Raw genomic sequence first — 18,199 nt, 5'->3', positions numbered from 1 at the left:
ATTAATAATATTTTTATGAGATGTTCAGTACGGATAGTGTTTTAATAATTGGAAACTGCTACGTACATACATATATATATATATATATATATATATATATATATATATATATATATATATATAAATATATATATATATAAATATATATATAATTTAAATTAAGAGCACGGTAAAAATTGAGACAATTACGTTTAACACATATATCATATAGGAATTTAGATATGTCATTGTAAAAAAAAATATTCTTAATTTCTACGACTATGTTACTTAGTAATATCGATCCAGTGACCTGTGACTATGCCGCAGTTAATTTGTTTCGAGGTAAACGAACGGAATTGATTTTACCTACTGCAGACAAGAAAGTCTTAGTCATTGTTAAAAAAAAGAAATTTGTTAATTTTCATGCTTTTACCAACGTTGTAAGTGATATTTTATTAAGTACACGAAGATTTTATTTGTTACGTTCTAAATCGTGTTTTAAATGTATTATTTTTTAGTCCATAAATAATGATGTTTTGGACAAAAGACCATCAAAAATTGTATGCGTAAGAAATGACTAAATAAAGAAACAGAAATAATTTTACATCGCAAGGTCAGTCACCTTGTTGCTGGCACTTTGTTCAATGCAACAGTACAATAAAATATGTCCTGTGATTACTACATCGCTTTCGCTGGTTGCAAGACGTGTGGGACCGAGGTTCATAACCGCCTGGGAAGACTGCGGTATACGGTATCAATTGCTCGATAATGCCAATTCATTGACTGGGTCAATTGTTGTTGGTGGAAAAATAAAATGCGAATAGCTTTAACAAAAATTACATTATTTAATTAATACACATAATGTAATCGACTTATTGTTTTTTCATTCCTTCTATCATATTTAAAGTAGGTAGTAAAGTTATAAATTTCGACATAATATGCACATTTAATGTTACGATTAATCTTTTATTTTTGTAATTTTTAATTTTCATTCTCCTGAAATCATAAGTTAATACGTCTTTTTCCTTCAATTTAGGTATTAAAAATATTATTAAACATAAAGTTAGACTAGAGGTTATATTGTACTCTCATTGGACCTATTTTGCGTTTCATTTTATTTAAACAACCTGTACTCCGAACAAACTTTCACTTTTTAAATTAAAAACAAACTAATGAAAACCTTGCGTTCGTTTTGCTAAATCATTATGCAGCGTCGTGATACTAAGAATTGACTTTTAATTTATTTTGTCGCATAGCTATGTGATTAAATCAGGAATGAGGAGGTCCGTAGACGAAATAAAATAGCCGACATGGCCCAACAAGTTTTTTGGCAATGGGCAGACCACATAGTGTACAGGACGGTTGGCAGGCGGAACCTTAAGATTCTGGAGTTGGGGCCACGGACCTGCAAACGCGTTGTTGGACATCCATTGTCAACTTAAACCGATGACATAGACATTGACGTAATACGATGCCCTACGTCTTAAATGATGATGATGGTATTGTCATCAGATTCATAGTAAAAAATACAGATAATAGTTATTAAATTATAATAATTTCGAACGCAGAATAGCATTGATTTAGTTTTTATATCAATTTAGTTTTAGTAATTTTGCCATGTTTTAATTTTTAGAGTAGAATATTAGCTTCCGTGATATCATATTGTTACGTTGTAGAACTTCTCTCGGACCTGTCATTTATGCATGCGCATACGCCGCTTTGCATCAACCGAAGGAAGCCGCAACTTACCTCAGATATTACAAAGAGGATGCGCTAAAGCGTATGACATTGAGCGCCAATCACGAGAAGACTGGTTAAATGGTGACTTTAACTACTCGGATGTGCATTTTGTTGGATACTTTCAAATTGTCTATCATTTTCACTTATTATTTTAGTAAGTTTTTATACAGACTGTTTAGTTACAGGTTTAATGAGGTGAATCATTAGTGTATTATAACTAAAACCCACTAACATAATATGTAGTAGTTGAAGCTTATTGAAGCTAATATAGATATTATTTGATAATTGTTTGCAAGTATTAATGCTGTCTTTTGTATTAACATGATAGACGCAGACGCTTAGCTTAGTATTTATAATTAAAAATGAGCATGCAAAACAAACAAGTGATGATCCTTTATCTTGCAAAATTCATTATATTGTATGTATACTAGTAGTGTTATTGCAGTTTACATTATTTCAAAAACTATTAATTGTGTAATTTCGTAAAACAATAGACGCATTATCATTTCAGCTGCAAGATGTTCACTAATGGACATTAGCCTTTCCATAGATTTCTAGAATACGTCATGGTCGTACCGATATATAGAATAGCCTCTCCTTCTCGTCATGTACGCCGGGCAGCAGTTCTTCTTAAAAATATTTGATTTTTTAAAAAAAAAACGGCGTTTGTCAACCCACATGCCAATCGTGGCGCGTATTAACTCATATCTCACATATATGAGTAAAGAATAACATTAGTAAAGTTGAAATGCAGAACGTTGAAGAGAATTTTGATACGAGAATGCAAATTGAGCATAACGGGAATGATTTTAAAAGAAACAGTAAGACAGACTTCCTTATGGATCCGAGTGCAGAGAGTTACAAAAATAAAATAAATGGATATTTCACGGAATAGAGATGAGTTAGTACGTCACTAAAATGTTCTTAATAGCTATATTGTATACACAATGTATAAACGGCAAATTAGCTGTCTGAGTTGTTATGGTCGTGTCATGTGGAGAGGAGGTGGTCATATGAAAAGAGGCGGAAATATCTAACGCCTTAATGAGCAACTACGAAAACAATAAAAACTTCGGATTAGAATCCGACACCAAGAGAAATGACTGTATGTAAAATGCAACATAAGCGTAACGGCGTAGGAGACTTGGAAAAGATAATAGTTAATTAAAACGTTAAGATGTATGAGAACAATTACGCAGTTTGGTTGACTAATTTAAGTGCCATGATTTTCGGTTAAAAGTACGAAGCCAAAAATAATTTGTTGCTATATGATAACATTAATAAAATACCGATATGGAATTTTAAGCTTATTTAAAAATACATTTCTGCAGTAAATATTTAATAATTTTTCGGTTTTTGAGGTAAACCCATTTTACATTTTTTGTATCTGTATGATTATCATGGATTCAAATATTCATGACAAACGAACGGATAAGTTAGTGTCAAACATAAAGGTTTCTATGGAGACAATTCCAAATAAGCTTTTGATTGATCGTTGCGATTTATTATTAGAAGAATATAAAACTAATTTCAAGTAGTTGTTTATTTTATATTAAAATATTGTTTTTGCTATAGGCTTTCGAGATTGTATGTAACAATGGCAATAAATACACCGCCAAATATCTCAGCACGCGTTTTCTACGGACTTCGAACTGAAATTCAGTAAGTGTTTAAGAAAAGATGAATTAATTGTATCTAGATATTACTGATATTATTTACTCAAAAGGATATTTAGCATGAGATTTTTTAATCTTATTATTTTTCACGACGTTTGAATCGAGTACTATATTTTTTTCATTTTGTTAGGAAAAATGTTAAGGGTAACATACATAATAAGGTCATATCACATTGTTGGTAACGTATTTAGTAACGGCTTTTAATCTGTAGTATGGAATTATAAGTGTATAATAATAAAAAAACTAAAAACTGGGTAATTAATAAATCAGGCTCTTGTAGCCATTAACGTAGACAAAATATAAATAATACTGTACCGACCTTGCAAAAAATACAATTTTTTATCGCATATTTTATCAGCTTATTTTGTATCGTGAATAGAATTATCGTTTATGTTATAATAACACACTGAGTTCACTATTATAAAAAAGGAAATACATAAACGGTTTAAAATGTTAATTACGTTTGGTGTAGAGGTTAGCTTGAGGAGCGGTTTAAGAGCAAACTTGCTTACACAGTTCTAAATATCTCTTGTTTTTGGCTTAAATCTTGAGTAAGTAATGCCCCTGGTTCTACATAATTTGAAAATCGGTCAACGTCATGAATTTCGGTCAATTACAAATATGCGATAGCTAATGAAAAATCTTGTTTTGATGGAACTTGCAATCGGTTGCAACGTGACAAACGAAAATCGATGCTATAAAATATTTGTACATCCAAATTCCAAGGATTATGTCGCTTTATTGAGGGGGTTAACTCACCCGTTGCTGAAGCTATAGCCAAAAGCAGATCAAAAAGATAAAATACACCGGTGGAATTATTTCGTACGGCTTGCAATAGCTGTATTTTGTATTTATTTTATGTATTCTAACATGAGCAATAACAAAAGAAGAATTTATTATTGCATTAATTCAGTATTTTCCCTTCCTTATAGATAATAAATTTTCAAAATTTTCTTTCGCGAAATATACATTTTAACCGCGACGTTTATAAACATATTAGTAGAAATATTTTATAATTAATTTACTAGCACTTTCCGGGTACAGCGAAGAATAAATATTTTTAGAAAGCCACGTCACAGTAATGACTTGTTTTGTGTATACTCTATATATTCTTTGCCCACTATCAATGAGAGATTTGCAAATATCGTTATAGTATTTTTGTAGCTGTGGTATATGTTTAGTTGATAAGAGAAAATGCGCTGTTGCAGGTAATATGTTAATATTTATAAATTCATGCATCGTTTTATTACAAGTAGTACGTGCCAAGCATTAACCGATGAATTGTTCGCTATAAAACAATTTCTTCAATACGTAACATCGCCTTAACACGCCTTCTTTAAATTAATGCACTGTAGTCATTTATTTTGTTTTTAATTAAGAGTATTCACGTATAAAATAAAGGTGTTTAAGTTATAGTAATAGTAATATTTGTTAATATAACAAAACAATATATGTACACAGGTATAATGCGCATTACCTGAGCGATTCGGAGATCATTTATCCTGCTGGAGGTGTTATAGTCATTCATAATCATCTACAGAAGAAACAGAAATTTATTAGACTTCAAGATAAACATAAGCCTATTAAATCTATTGTCCTTGCTCCTAACAGGTAATTAAACCCTGAAATTATATACTAATTCTTACATCCATTTTCTGAAAGGCGGATCAATTTTATTTGCAATTAATATCATATTAATCATTACTTAACATGATTCGGGTTTTTTGAACATAATGCGTTCCAACTCAACACAATACGACGTTAATTTTGATTTGCAATTAATCAGCGGTCAATGGACGAACAAAAGAAAATCTAGTTTCTTGTAACGCTTTTTCTTAATCTAAAGCTGTTAAAACCTTATCAACTGATCTGTGAATTTCAACAATCTTTATTGTTTCCACAATTTCTTTAAACCATTTTTAATTTTCATCTGGAAAAATAAATTCACTTCGACTGGTACGTTGTTAGTTATGTTATTTTATTTTATTTTACTTGTATTTCAAAATATGTTATTTTAAAATACCATGTTATAATTAGTTATAATTTATAACCTTTAAATATATGACCCATATAACTGTTTTAAAAATGTCAAATGTAATAAGTGATTATTCATTTTGTTTAATTAATAATAACTAATAGATAAAAATGATTTTCTTGTTAACAAAATGTACATTCGTTTAAAAAAGGATTTTACGACGGCACCGACACGAGCTACTATGTGTATATTTTTTTATTAACGAGAGACAACTATACCTACAATGCATAGAGATATCTTTTAGTTGTTAAAACATGATTAGCTATTTTCTTAGACGATTCATTTATAAATTCATAGCATTAACAAGTTGTAATTTTAACAGTTACTAATTTAGCACTTCATAATTTTTAACATAACGTTATGTGAATGCTACTTTGATTGGCCTTCGGAAACTTGGTGTTAGTGATGTTATATTGTTAGTATGTAGTGAATACTTCGTTTTTGCGTAAAATCCACTAATTTGTGGAAACAGATTGACAACTCAATGACTAAAGTGTTTTAAGTAGCGCAAATATAAGAAATCAGCTTTGTTGAATTTCAAGTCTTTGATAAATAACAACAAGAACATGAGGACAAAATGATATATTTATAACAAAAGGTCTATTTCAGACGATGGCTCGCTCTAAATGAAATAGCCGAAGAAGGTCAAAAGCCTATTATAACAATTTACGACTTGACGACGTACAAAAGGCGCAAGATATTAACAGTACCGTTCGAGAACTCAACGGCCAGAGAGTTTGCGTGCATCCAATTCTCGTTCGATTCAAAGTACCTCGTAGCGATAACCGGGGAGCCTGATTGGTATTTATATTATTACAATTGGGATAAAGGAAAAGTGGAAAGTCATGCCAAGGCCCAGAACCCGAGCGGTCAAGGAATTGTGGAAAGCGTAATATTTCTATTTTCAATTATGTTCGGAAAGTACTTTTACGTTATAAGTAGATAGTTTAACGTTTTCGACTTTCTCTGGATGAGGTAGCTCTCTAATCCAACTCATGCGTACTATACGGGAAAATTATAGTTCAGTTGTGCATGCAGCCTAAGTAAATTAAATACCTATAAAAGCTATCACGACGTAGGTACCACGAGTCTCAAAAGGACGGTCGTCAATGCCATGCGGTGCACGGTTTTGTTTTTAAAATTCTAGCAAACCTTAGGTCCTCTAACACATTATTAAATGAATGTCTTGTTATTTATTTACTTACCTTATTTTACTTACCTTATTATTTACTTAACTATTTATAATTTGTATAATGACGGACTTTAGGCAATTTCAACCAGTCAACCCATCGGTTATGGCTTTTAGATAGAAAAAAATTCTTATAATACTTTGCAACCTTTATATCATTATATTATAAAAAAATGCAAAACTTTTTTACTTTAAGCAACTTCTTTAGTATTTGTTATAAGATTTCTTAAAAAGGTATTGATTATTACTAATGTAGTGGTAAGTATGAGTATGTGATAATTAATCTTAAGTAAAGGTTTAAATGTTGTTCATATCAAGGTGCAATGTAATCCTGCGGATGCAACATTGGTCGTTATTTCCGGACCTTATACATTTCGGATCATGAACGTATCTGAAACTGTATGGCGTCAATGGGGATGGTGTAAGGCAGAGAATGTAAGTGAATACTTTAAAAAAGTATTTCTAATAATTTCTCAAATTTATATAATGCCTATATTATTTTATTTATTCTTTGTTTAAATTAATATCTTTAATTCATTTTTTTTATTTGACGTAAGATCAACATAACCAGTTGCATGTGGCTTAATCCTGACCGCATCTTGTTCGGAACTGATAATGGCATTATAATGATGGTCGAGAACGGAGAGCTGCGTCAGAACTGTGTATTTCGAGCGTTTGATGTCATGGAGATGTCGCTGAAGAAAGTGGAAACAGAGTGGGTATATTGCTGTTAAATAATTAGTAAGCAGGAATTTAAACTATTCTAGATTTATTTTACCTTTGAATCTATAGTTTATTATGTTATATTTTTTGTTAGTTTATTAGTTTATATTATATATAGACTATTATTTTTTAGGTTTTTTTTAAAGACATGTAAAGTATTATTAAATCTTGAAGGATATTCTTTACTGAAAATTTTGTTGTAAATCACATGTTTGCAAGGCATACTATTCATCAGTAGGTCAAGTGTATGGTTTGCTTAATGAAAGATGACAAAGACCAGCAATTGGGTGGGAACTAAGCGAACTGTGTATTGTGTCTAAATCTACGAGGGCCAAACTGAAAGTTTTTAGAACTGGCAACTTAAAAGCATTATATTAAAAAAATAAGTTTAAATTTTGAAAATAGAACTCTTTACCAATAATATTGAGTATACATTTCATTCATTTGTCATTTGTTTTACGATTTGGCGGCAAATTGAAAATTGTCTGTGCACGTCAGAATGAATTTAAGCCGAGAAAATTTTCGTGCAATGATTTTTTATGACTTTCGATGTCATATAAGTCAATAAGAAAGTTATGATAGACTTCGATTGGCTTTTCACGATGAAGCCCCATCTCGTGCCACAGTTTACAACTGGTTTAATGAATTCAAACGTGGTCGAACTAATCTCACCGATGATTTGCGTGAGGGACGGCCTTCTACAGCGACGACTGAAGACAATATCAGTGTTGTGCGGCGTATGATAGAGACTGACAAAAGAGTGACCTATCAGCAGATTCGGACAAGTCTAGGCATAGGTATGAGTCAAGTGCACAAAATCCTCCATGAACATTAAGCGGTCAGGAAGCTTTGTGCCCGCTGGATACCGCATAATTTGACCGAGGCTCAAAAACTCCGCCGTGTTGATTGGTGCCGAGAAATGATCCAAAAATTTAACGGAGGTGACTCAAATGCTGTGTTCGACATACTAACGGGTGACGAAAGCTGGATTTACTGTTATGATCCGGAAACCAAAAGACAGTCTGCTCAGTGGGTGTTTCCTTCCGAAAAGTTGCCAACTAAAGTGAAGAGAGGTCGAAGTGTTGGAAAAAAGATGGTGGCCTTGTTCTTCGGAAAGACAGGTCATTACGCGACAGTTGTCTTAGAGGATCAGAAAACGGTTAATGCAGAGTGGTACACTAACAACTGTTGGCCACTTGTCTTGGAAAAAGTTCGAGAGAAACGACCTCGCAGCAGGATCCTCCTTCATCACGACAATGCCTCGTCGCACACCGCCAGGCAAACGATCGACTATTTGGCGACCCCAGACGTGGAATTACTGGGTCACCCGCCGTATAGCCCCGACCTCGCACCCTGCGATTTTTATTTATTCCCGAAAATAAAAGAAAAACTTCGAGGAAAACATTTTATGGACGCCGAAGAAGCAGTGGCTGCGTTTCAAAACCCCGTCGAAGAGACCCCTAAGGCCGAGTGGGCAAGGTGCTTTTCTCAATGGTTCCATCGAATGCAGCGATGTATTGATGTAAATGGACGCTATTTTGAAAAGTTATAATAAAACTAATAACTTGCTAGAATGCTTAGTTTTTGATTTTCTAAGAACTTTCAGTTTGACCCTCGTACAATATACTTTTTTGGGATTAAAAGTTTTTTTTAAATGTTGAATTTAAAAGTGGAAACTTACGACAATCTGTTTTATTATTTTTTTAATTATAGGACAGAAGAAAGTGACAAGGCCAGCACAACCAGCAAACAAGACACAACCAGTGATCAAGCAATTTCAGACGGTGATACGCATCCAGTTACCTGTTTTGTTAATTTCTTGAAAGGTATATGAATTTAAAGAAGAAGTTCTAATTTCACTAGTGATAAACAAATTAAAAAAATATACTATTATATCATACGAAAAGAGGGATCTATCACCATTGCATGATTTATGTTATAAAACATAAATGACAAGTTAATAGTCTATATAATAAACACTTTTCCCAGGGTTTGCTTTTTCCTGTGGCCCCGGTTACGTACATATGTTCGAGAAAGAAACAATCCATCATTATAGAAAGCGAAATGTCTTTCGTATTTCTAAGAGGTCTTACAAGTATGTAAATATTTATTTATTGTTCGTAAAGACCTTCGAATTACCAAATGAATTGATTGAAACCTTTATATAGCGTTTGCTTTTAAAATAACAACTAAAATATTTCAAACGAAATCCTATATACTATATGTATATACGGTAATAAACATCTGATAAATTCAAACATTAATGCCTTTGAGCTTGTTTTATGGGTGATACTTAAAATAGTTACTTTTCGTGTCTTAGAACAATTTAAATCAATTTTGAATGAAATGTTTTTTTTGGATATTAATACGTAATTATTAATTTTTGCTTTTAAGACACACAAGAGAATATCCTATGTGGTCACCTTTAGATGAAATAAAACATGTTACGATTGATCCCAACCAAGAGACGTTGTTAATTACAACATTGAGAAAGCAGTTGTATACTGTCAAGTTGTTTGGGCAACATATGCTGCAGGTATATCATATCTGAATTTATAAAAAATAAACACTATTTCATTTATTTTGTCTTTTTAAATTTTCTTATATTTTGCTAAAGGTTCCTATGGAAAAAGAAATTAGAGAATTGCACAGATTTTTTTTTTATAAAATTTATTGGTTATTAAAACAGCGAACTTATGCTGTGCGCATTTCATAGTTCGCTGTGAACATCGCGCGTTTGACAGCTCGCATCGCATTGAAGTTCAAATTGATTATTCATGTATAAAATACAACACACCATCAAGCGGGTCAGTTAGTACAAGATATTAATATTAAGAGAATTTAAAATGTCTTATTCGTGTTATCTGTAGAACCCGGAAATACCGTTTACTGAACTTGGTCCATCGATGCACTACGGACGCATAAATTCTCTATCCATGTGCGCTTGGAAACCGATTTTCATGACATCGGGCGAGGAAGATAAGAGCATTCGAATTTGGAATTACATGACAGATGATATTGAAATGATTAAATTGTATCAAGAAGAGATGCATTGCGTGTCACTTCATCCGACCGGTACATTTTATTTAACCATTTAGAATTAAATCAAATGTTCATAAGTAAATAATGCCTTACATTGAAATAGCATATTAACATAAATATGTCTCTAACTAATTATAATTACCTTATGAATGACGTTATTCAATTTTTCAACATTTTTGTGTATTTTTTTAGGTTTGTTTGCAATAGTAGGATTCTCGGATAAACTACGTTATTTGGTCGTTCTCATCGATGATTTCGAAGTGATGCGAGAATTCCCAATACGAAATTGCAAACAAGCGAAATTCAGCACCAATGGACATCTTTTTGGCGCTGTAAACGGCCAGATCATACAAGTTTTCTCATCTGTATCATTTCAAAATGTATTCAATTTAAAAGGACACAATGGTCTGGTAAGTAACTCAAATAATATATTTTTTTTCAAAACTGTAACATGTTGACGACCAATTTGATTTCGTAGATAACTTGCCTAGCATGGTCAGCCAGTGATCTCACTTTGGTCTCGTGTGGTACAGAAGGTGCCGTTTACGAGTGGAATATGTCTACGGGACAGCGTATCGGCGAAGTTATTCTTAAAACAAATCAATATGCTGCTTGTGCTGTAAACAGGTTAGATATATGACATTAACAAAATATAATTTTTTTTTGTAAAACATTCTCTAATACAAATTTCCTTTTAGTAATGGGAAGACGACATATGGAGTTGGATCTGACGGAGAAATCAAAGAAATCGGTTCAAACACAATAAGACGAAGTCTGGGTCTGATTGGATGTGCTTTAGATACAATAGTTTTATCCCGTTCCGACATGATGCTTTTTATCACTGGCGGTGAAGGAGGCGTAACAACTGTACAACTCCCCCTTCTTGACAAAGCCATTTATAACGAGTTTCATATGCATAATAAAAAAGTTACCGGCATTGCTCTGGCTTATGACGATCAAACTATTGTTTCCGTTGCGGAAGACTCTTCTATCTGTTTATGGCGGCTAACAAACGCTGACGGAAGAGCTATAGCGCTGGATAAAGATTTTGCATATTCAAAAGAGATATTAATCAGCAAAAAGGATTTGCAAGAAAAAATAAACAGCATTAATGTAAGTATACCTGTTATATTAATATATTCTAGTTTTGTTTTAAATTAAATGAATAACTACCATAAACTATGAGAAAAAGTTAGTGAAAGATTTATTTATACCATTTTATATTTTATTTTATTCAGCTGCTGAGTACCAGAATGAGTGAACTTGAAACGGAACACACATATCAGCTTCGTCAAGCCGAAGCCACGCAGGCTGAAAAGCTTAAAGAAGTTCACGAGGGTTACTGCGCTGCCATTGAGGAACTTAAGGAGAAGAATGAGGTTATATACACAATTGATGAAATGCTTTTTAAATATTCATTTAGTTTAATAATTTATGGATAACATTATTAATCTTTCACTAGACAATGGAAAATGAACATACACATGAAATTGGAATGATACAACAAGATATAGCCAAGTTACGTTCAGGTCATGAGAGGACTTTACAAACATTAGAAGCTGATTTTAACGTGAGACTAATAAGCGAATACGACAGATATCAGGTAAATATGATTATGGTATATTTAATACTAGTAAATAGTTATCTATATTTGTTGAGAAACATTAAATATAACTACGTGTGCCTAGACGTTAGAGGACAAAACTGCACGAATGAGGAAAGAATATGAAAATCGTTTAGAAACACTAGCCGAGAGTAAACGTCAAGCTCTTCGGGAACTCACAGAAAAATTTGAGGCGAAGATTGAAGAGAAAGAACTTATTTATCTAGAGGTAAGTATTAATTTAAATTTTGGCTATTTCAAGATTTGTATAAATAGCAAAATTGGCGTTAAAAGAATAACTATCCAGTTTCTTTGTCAAGTCCTTGTCGATATTATCAACATCCTGAACCTATTAGTACACCAGGCATAAACACAAAAATACATTATTTCATTGACGTCACTCTCCGATAGTGCTTAGAATACCCATTAAAAAAAAATTAATAATTGTTTCATTGTTGTTTCGTTGTTTCACTATTTCCAGATCATTATTAACTACATAAGTCAAAAAAGATTTTTAGACATTATAGTACGATTTTATTACACGTGTGTTTATCCAACTTTAATAAGACTCTATTTTAGCTACAAGAACAAGCTGACATGGCAACAAAAGAACACGAAACAATAAAAGCGTCAATCGAAGAAGATGCTGATCGAGAAATTATAGAAATTAGAACAGCTTATGAGGCTCAACTTAAGGAGGAAAAAGACGCTAACGTAAGACTTAAAGGAGAAACTGGTCTGATGAAGAAAAAATTGATTGCGGCTAATAAAGAAATAGAAGAATTTAAGCACCAGGTATCACAATTAAAAGGTACACATTTAAATATTTACAATATTTAGTTTCATTTAAAATCTGAACCCAACAGTAAGTGTAAGCTTAATTAAAATATAACATTCAATTATTCTTGATCTCTTAAAGCCGAACACAAACAGTTTCAAAAAGTTATATCGACATTGGAGCGAGATGTTGCTGATTTAAAAAAAGAAATTTACGAACGTGATGGAACAATTCAAGATAAAGAAAAAAGAATATATGAATTAAAAAGAAAAAAACAGGAGTTGGAAAAATATAAATTTGTATTAAATTTCAAAATAACGGAACTCAAAAATCAGGTAAATTTATTGCTTTTACACTGGACAATATTTTTTTCTTAAAAAGTTATATTTGTGTAAAAAATTAAATCTTTAAACGAGCTTGATCTTTTAAGAAAAAGAAAATTCACTACGGCCATTGGTTTTCTATTTACATATTTGCATTTTTTTACACATTATGAAACTAATTATATAAAAGAACAGTGTTCATCCAGCTACAGGCGGCGCTAAGAGTCGAAGAAACGAAAAAATAGTGATTTTAGAAGCACTGACTGACAATAGATAATAGACTTAAACAGTTGTTGCAGATACTTAATTAAGTACTAATTGAGAGTCGTCATTTCAGCATTTAAAGATATTTATGGGGGATATATCATAATCGCCACGTTTAGCAAGCGTGTTGGCGAACGCAGTGTATTATGATCGTATGATCACTAGTCACAGTTCTTATCGCTGAGCCAATTAAGAGTATAATATTTAAATGATGCGTGGATTGGTTGCATGTGCGCTTTCAAACACTTGTTAATACTTTTTTATTACATTAGTATATCATATTTTAAAATATTTTAATTGTAATGTTAATATAGACCTCCATGAACAAGGTGGTTAGACGACTGTATTAAGGACGTCCAAAGGTGCTAAATGCAGGCAGGACCAGTGTTATTTCTAATCTACGGGGCAGGCATACGTCCAGCAGTAGACGTCCAACGGTTGAAATGATGAATGTAAATTTTGTACATTAATCAAAGGAATAAAATTCGATATATTTCAACTATCAGTGAATGGAGGATTATAGTAGCAATAAAATATTGCCGAGATTAATCCGTTTTATCAAAAGAAACGCAATATAACACAAACTATCGGACATGGATACACGCTCGGTTTTAACTTATTCATATTTTTTGAGTAATGATGAGTATTGCAAGTAAATTTTTTATTTCCTTTATTCTATGAATAGATTGAGCCTAAAGAAAGAGCAATACAGGAGTTAAAAGTTCAAATTGACGATATGGAAAATGAAGAACTGAAACTACTTAATATTAAGCATGATCTTGGTAGGCGTCAAACATCCCTTTATTATAAAATTGAAGTAGTCGGTAGTTTGTGTCTAACGTATAAAAAAGTTACAGCTGCTAAAGTGGTAATTATTGGTTTATACAGATAGAGCCTTTAGAACGCGAAATCAAAGAGAAAAAAGTGCGAACTCTCGAGCTAGAAGTTTCGCTTGAAAATCTGCTAAAGCAAAAAGCTTCGCGCGGTAAAGTTTTACCAGTTTCTAAACACAGTTGTAATTTTTTTCGCAATTGACTTGCAACGTAGATGTCGACATAATTTATACAGTAGTGTTAACTTTTGCAAGCTGTTGTTATATATTCACTTGGTAGTGTTTATGAGCACCTTTGCGTTAATCATTCTTCGTCTAATTGAAAATGCAGCACAAAGTTGGCTTAATTACGTCATTTAAATAAAGCAAGTAAATCCATGCCCGATTTTACTGAACTATAAACATAAATTAACATAATTATTTAATGCCTTCATTATTTATTACAGAACTTAAAATTAACCAGCTGTCTGAGAAGTTAGGATCTGCAAAAAAGGATTTTTTTGCTGAAGCGAACAGAAACATGACTTTAAAGAATACGTTGAAAAAAATTAAAATCGACCTTCACAACATGTCTGCAAATCTTCAAGATCCCGCGAAACTTAAAACTAATGTTAAGGTAAATTGAAAACCATCTAACTTTTATACATATATATTGTAACGAACTTAATCGTTTGATCGGTGTTTTTTTCATTCGAAAAAGTTGATGATAAATAACTGACTGGCTTTTCTCAACAGACCAGCGTTTCGAGCCGGTTGTAGCCTATCACTTACAATGTTAAAATAATCGATGATTCAAAAGCGCATGGTTACTACCTACTCGAATAAAGATATTTTAAATTTGTTTTTATTTTGAATATTCGTTTCGTGCTTTTATTTTTATTTGATTGTGGTATGAGAGATAGAGTATTAAAATGCATTTAATAAACGTACGAAGTTTTTACAACATATTACTAAAAAAAATTTAAAACAATCTTTATAATCAGTTTCATGCCTCCTTGGCGAAATCCTCCTCTCCTTCCTTTCAGCCGATGGCTGCCCACTGCAAGGCACAGGCATCCCCCAGGATGACCGGTCCTGCGCTGCCCGCATCCAGTGATTCCTCGCGACCTTAACTAGGTTATCATTCCACCTATTGGGGGGCTACCTAACTAACTTGCTAACTTTGCATCTGTCGCTCGTGGTCGCCACTCGAGAACCTTTCTGCCCCAACGGCAATCGCTTGTACGAGCTATGTGCTACGCCCACTGCTACTTCAGACGAGTAATTCTTCAAGCTATGTACGTGATTTTGGTTCTACCGCGAATTTCCTCATTTATGAATCGATCTTACGACGAAACTCCGGGCGGCTCTTAATCTTGTTATTTTCTCGTAAGATATATCAATATTTTACGAGATATAGCCTTTACAATAAATGAGATTCGGCATGTAAAATTGTCGTACAAAATATATCTACATTACGAATTATCCCGTCAAAGCGGCACTATAGTAAGAAAAGGACCAATACTTAGCCACTTCCGCACATGTCGATTAGTGCCAAACACAGAGTCCACTGTGTTATACTACTACTAATCGGTGTAACGTAACTCCTGAGGATGCCCCGTGGGGTGGGGGGTGGGGGGTGAAACACGTGTTGAGTAATTTGGCGGTGGCGGTTGTGTGATTCGCATTGTTTGCCGCATACGCATTTATCAGCGGGCTGGCGGGCGGTGCACTTTATTGCACGACTACCACTGCATGCGCGGAAGTTGCTAAATATTGGTCCTTTTCTTACTTAGGATGAACTTCCGCGAGGTAACGCCTGATTCCATTAAATACGGTACTATAGTGACTAAATCGACATAATCAACATCCGTTTAAATATTTGTTAACTTATTCAGATATATTTATTTTTAAACTTTCATCAGCGGTGCACAGTATACATCGAATAATATTTTAGTAAATTATTTAATTTGCCAGATATTATTTCACAAGTATCTTGAGGACGAAGATTTTATACGGGGACGCGTAGCGGAGGATGAGGCTGTGCGTGAATTCAACAGACAGAGGGATCACCTTGAGAAGCAAATCGCCGCGCTAAAGGAACAACTGGCCAAGTCTCTAGGAGGCTCCAAGAGCGATATCACCAAAATTATGGATGTAATTTTTTTGTAGTAAGAGTAAGCGGTAAATTTGCAATGTACCGCTTATTCGAACGCCTTTTAATTTAGCGGTCACTTATCTTAACCTTTTCCAGTCCAAGGCTGTTATGTAGCATCGATAAAATTTAATTGAATTATAGTATCTTGCGTTTCTAGAATATGTATCATTCATTCGTGATTCAAACATTTTAGTAACAAAAATCTTTCCTGTTTTAAAATTTTCCGCAAAAAGAAGTATTACACCATGTCGAGTTTCACTCGGCAGTGGAGCTTGTGGAACAAAATCAGTGTCGAGTGACACTCGACATTGGAGTGGAAAGGGTTAATTATGTTATATTTATATATATTTTGCTTTAATCAAACAATGTAGTCAAAAGTAATTAATGTGAAAAATGTACATATTTTACTTCACAAAAAATATGCAAATCGAATGTCAAAAGCCTTAGATGCTTATTTAACGTTATATATTAATACATAAATTATATTATTGTAGGAAAACTGCACTTTGTTAACTGAAATTAATAACTTGCGGACTGAACTGAAATCTACCCGTACGCGATGTTTTCAAATGGAGTCTATACTGGGCCTATCGGCGCGGTACGTGCCGCCGGCCACCGCTCGAGCTAAACTCAAACACGTGACAGAAGATCGTGAGAAACTCGAAGAAAAGTATAAACAAAAGATAGAGGTAATTCATTTATTCATTCACTACGTTTTATAATTTGTGTAATAGCGGATTTTTTCTTTTGTATGATTTTTGTACGTCGGTACTTATCAAAATAGGGGACGCCAACCGCAGATAATATTACATAGCGTTACTAGTGTTTCTTTGTGTAAATGTGTAAATGTTAAAGAATCAATATTTAATTATCTATTACTCTATGCATCAAACACTACACTTATTGTCTAATTACTAATAAAATATACATAAACAGGATAGGATATTTGTATAATTTATACATATACCATCTAAGACGCAATTAGGGACTGGTTACCTTACGAGGACTCTTCCGCTAATGTGTCTCGAACTTTCTTTTTAAAATGTAATAAACCGTTATGGGTTGCTGACTAATTTCGAGAAGTCAATTTCAAAGCAGAACGCTTTGAACAGGAAAAAGAGAATGAACGAAGTTACATTTGTAAGGACAAAATAGTAAATTATTTGTCGACTATAGATTTCTCACGGTTTGAGTGAAATAATTGCAAGTACGGGGTGAAGTAGGAACATAGTGTTGAATATATATAGTTATTTATGCTAAATATAACGTTAATTATTATATTCAGCTTCCAAACTGTTAATAATAGCATTGACCCTTAACAATGTTGATTCAAAAAAATAGATTATAATGTTGTGTCTAATCATAATTGTATTCCAAATTCCTGAGTACAATTTATCACCAGACGACCGTCTTCATTATTATAACTTCGTCATAAATTGAGAAAGTGACAATGAAAATAGTATATTACATAATTATAATTCATAAAGTCTTGAATTATGTATAAACTTAATTACTACTATATTTATTTACAGGAAAGAGAAGAAATAATAGTTGCGCTCAAAGATGAAAATGAGCGTTTACACGCAAAATTCCAGTGCTCTACGGATGCGGAACCTACCAAGCAGATTCCACCCGACTGTAATGACTAATTAATAACATTCAGACGAATTGATAACCGTCTTAGGTTACTTTATTTTATTTTCGGTAATAAAAACAATTTACTAATATTACTTATTTATTTCTAGAATTACAATCCAGTAATTTTTTTGTATATATCTCGATTTTCACAAGAGGCAGCAGGGAATTCAAGTGTGATTTATAAAATAATCATTTTCATTGTCAAAATTTAGCAATAGTTATTAAGGGGGGGGGGGGGGG

The 18,199-nt window shown here is 32.8% G+C and overlaps 1 protein-coding gene across 2 annotated transcripts; it reads left to right on the top strand.

Moving 5' to 3' along the window:
* The first annotated feature begins 4,525 nt into the window (after positions 1-4,525).
* On the top strand, positions 4,526-18,189 carry tous (testes of unusual size). 2 transcript variants are annotated; one of them, XM_068770809.1, is made up of 22 exons: positions 4,526-4,603; positions 4,857-5,006; positions 6,040-6,319; positions 6,938-7,054; positions 7,177-7,334; positions 9,056-9,168; positions 9,332-9,437; positions 9,737-9,878; positions 10,213-10,417; positions 10,577-10,794; positions 10,863-11,011; positions 11,083-11,497; positions 11,623-11,763; positions 11,847-11,987; positions 12,073-12,216; positions 12,567-12,798; positions 12,907-13,100; positions 14,241-14,337; positions 14,631-14,800; positions 16,141-16,320; positions 16,816-17,010; positions 17,854-18,189. In XM_068770809.1, exons 1-22 carry the CDS (start codon positions 4,590-4,592, stop codon positions 17,968-17,970), a joined length of 3,678 nt encoding a protein of 1,225 aa, XP_068626910.1. In that variant the 5' UTR covers positions 4,526-4,589; the 3' UTR covers positions 17,971-18,189. The 2 variants fall into 2 exon arrangements, with proteins under 2 accessions (XP_068626910.1, XP_068626911.1); XM_068770810.1 differs by lacking the exons at positions 14,241-14,337; positions 16,141-16,320; positions 16,816-17,010; positions 17,854-18,189 and having other exon boundaries at positions 14,631-14,753.
* Positions 18,190-18,199: the final 10 nt, after the last annotated feature.

Source organism: Battus philenor, unplaced genomic scaffold (assembly GCF_028537555.1).
Source record: "Battus philenor isolate CCGP_79_NKW_IND1 unplaced genomic scaffold, ilBatPhil1.0.hap1 SCAF_3, whole genome shotgun sequence".
Classification (NCBI taxonomy): domain Eukaryota; kingdom Metazoa; phylum Arthropoda; class Insecta; order Lepidoptera; family Papilionidae; genus Battus; species Battus philenor.
Note: the sequence above shows the minus strand (reverse complement) of the source record. Positions and strands in the feature narration are given on the sequence as shown.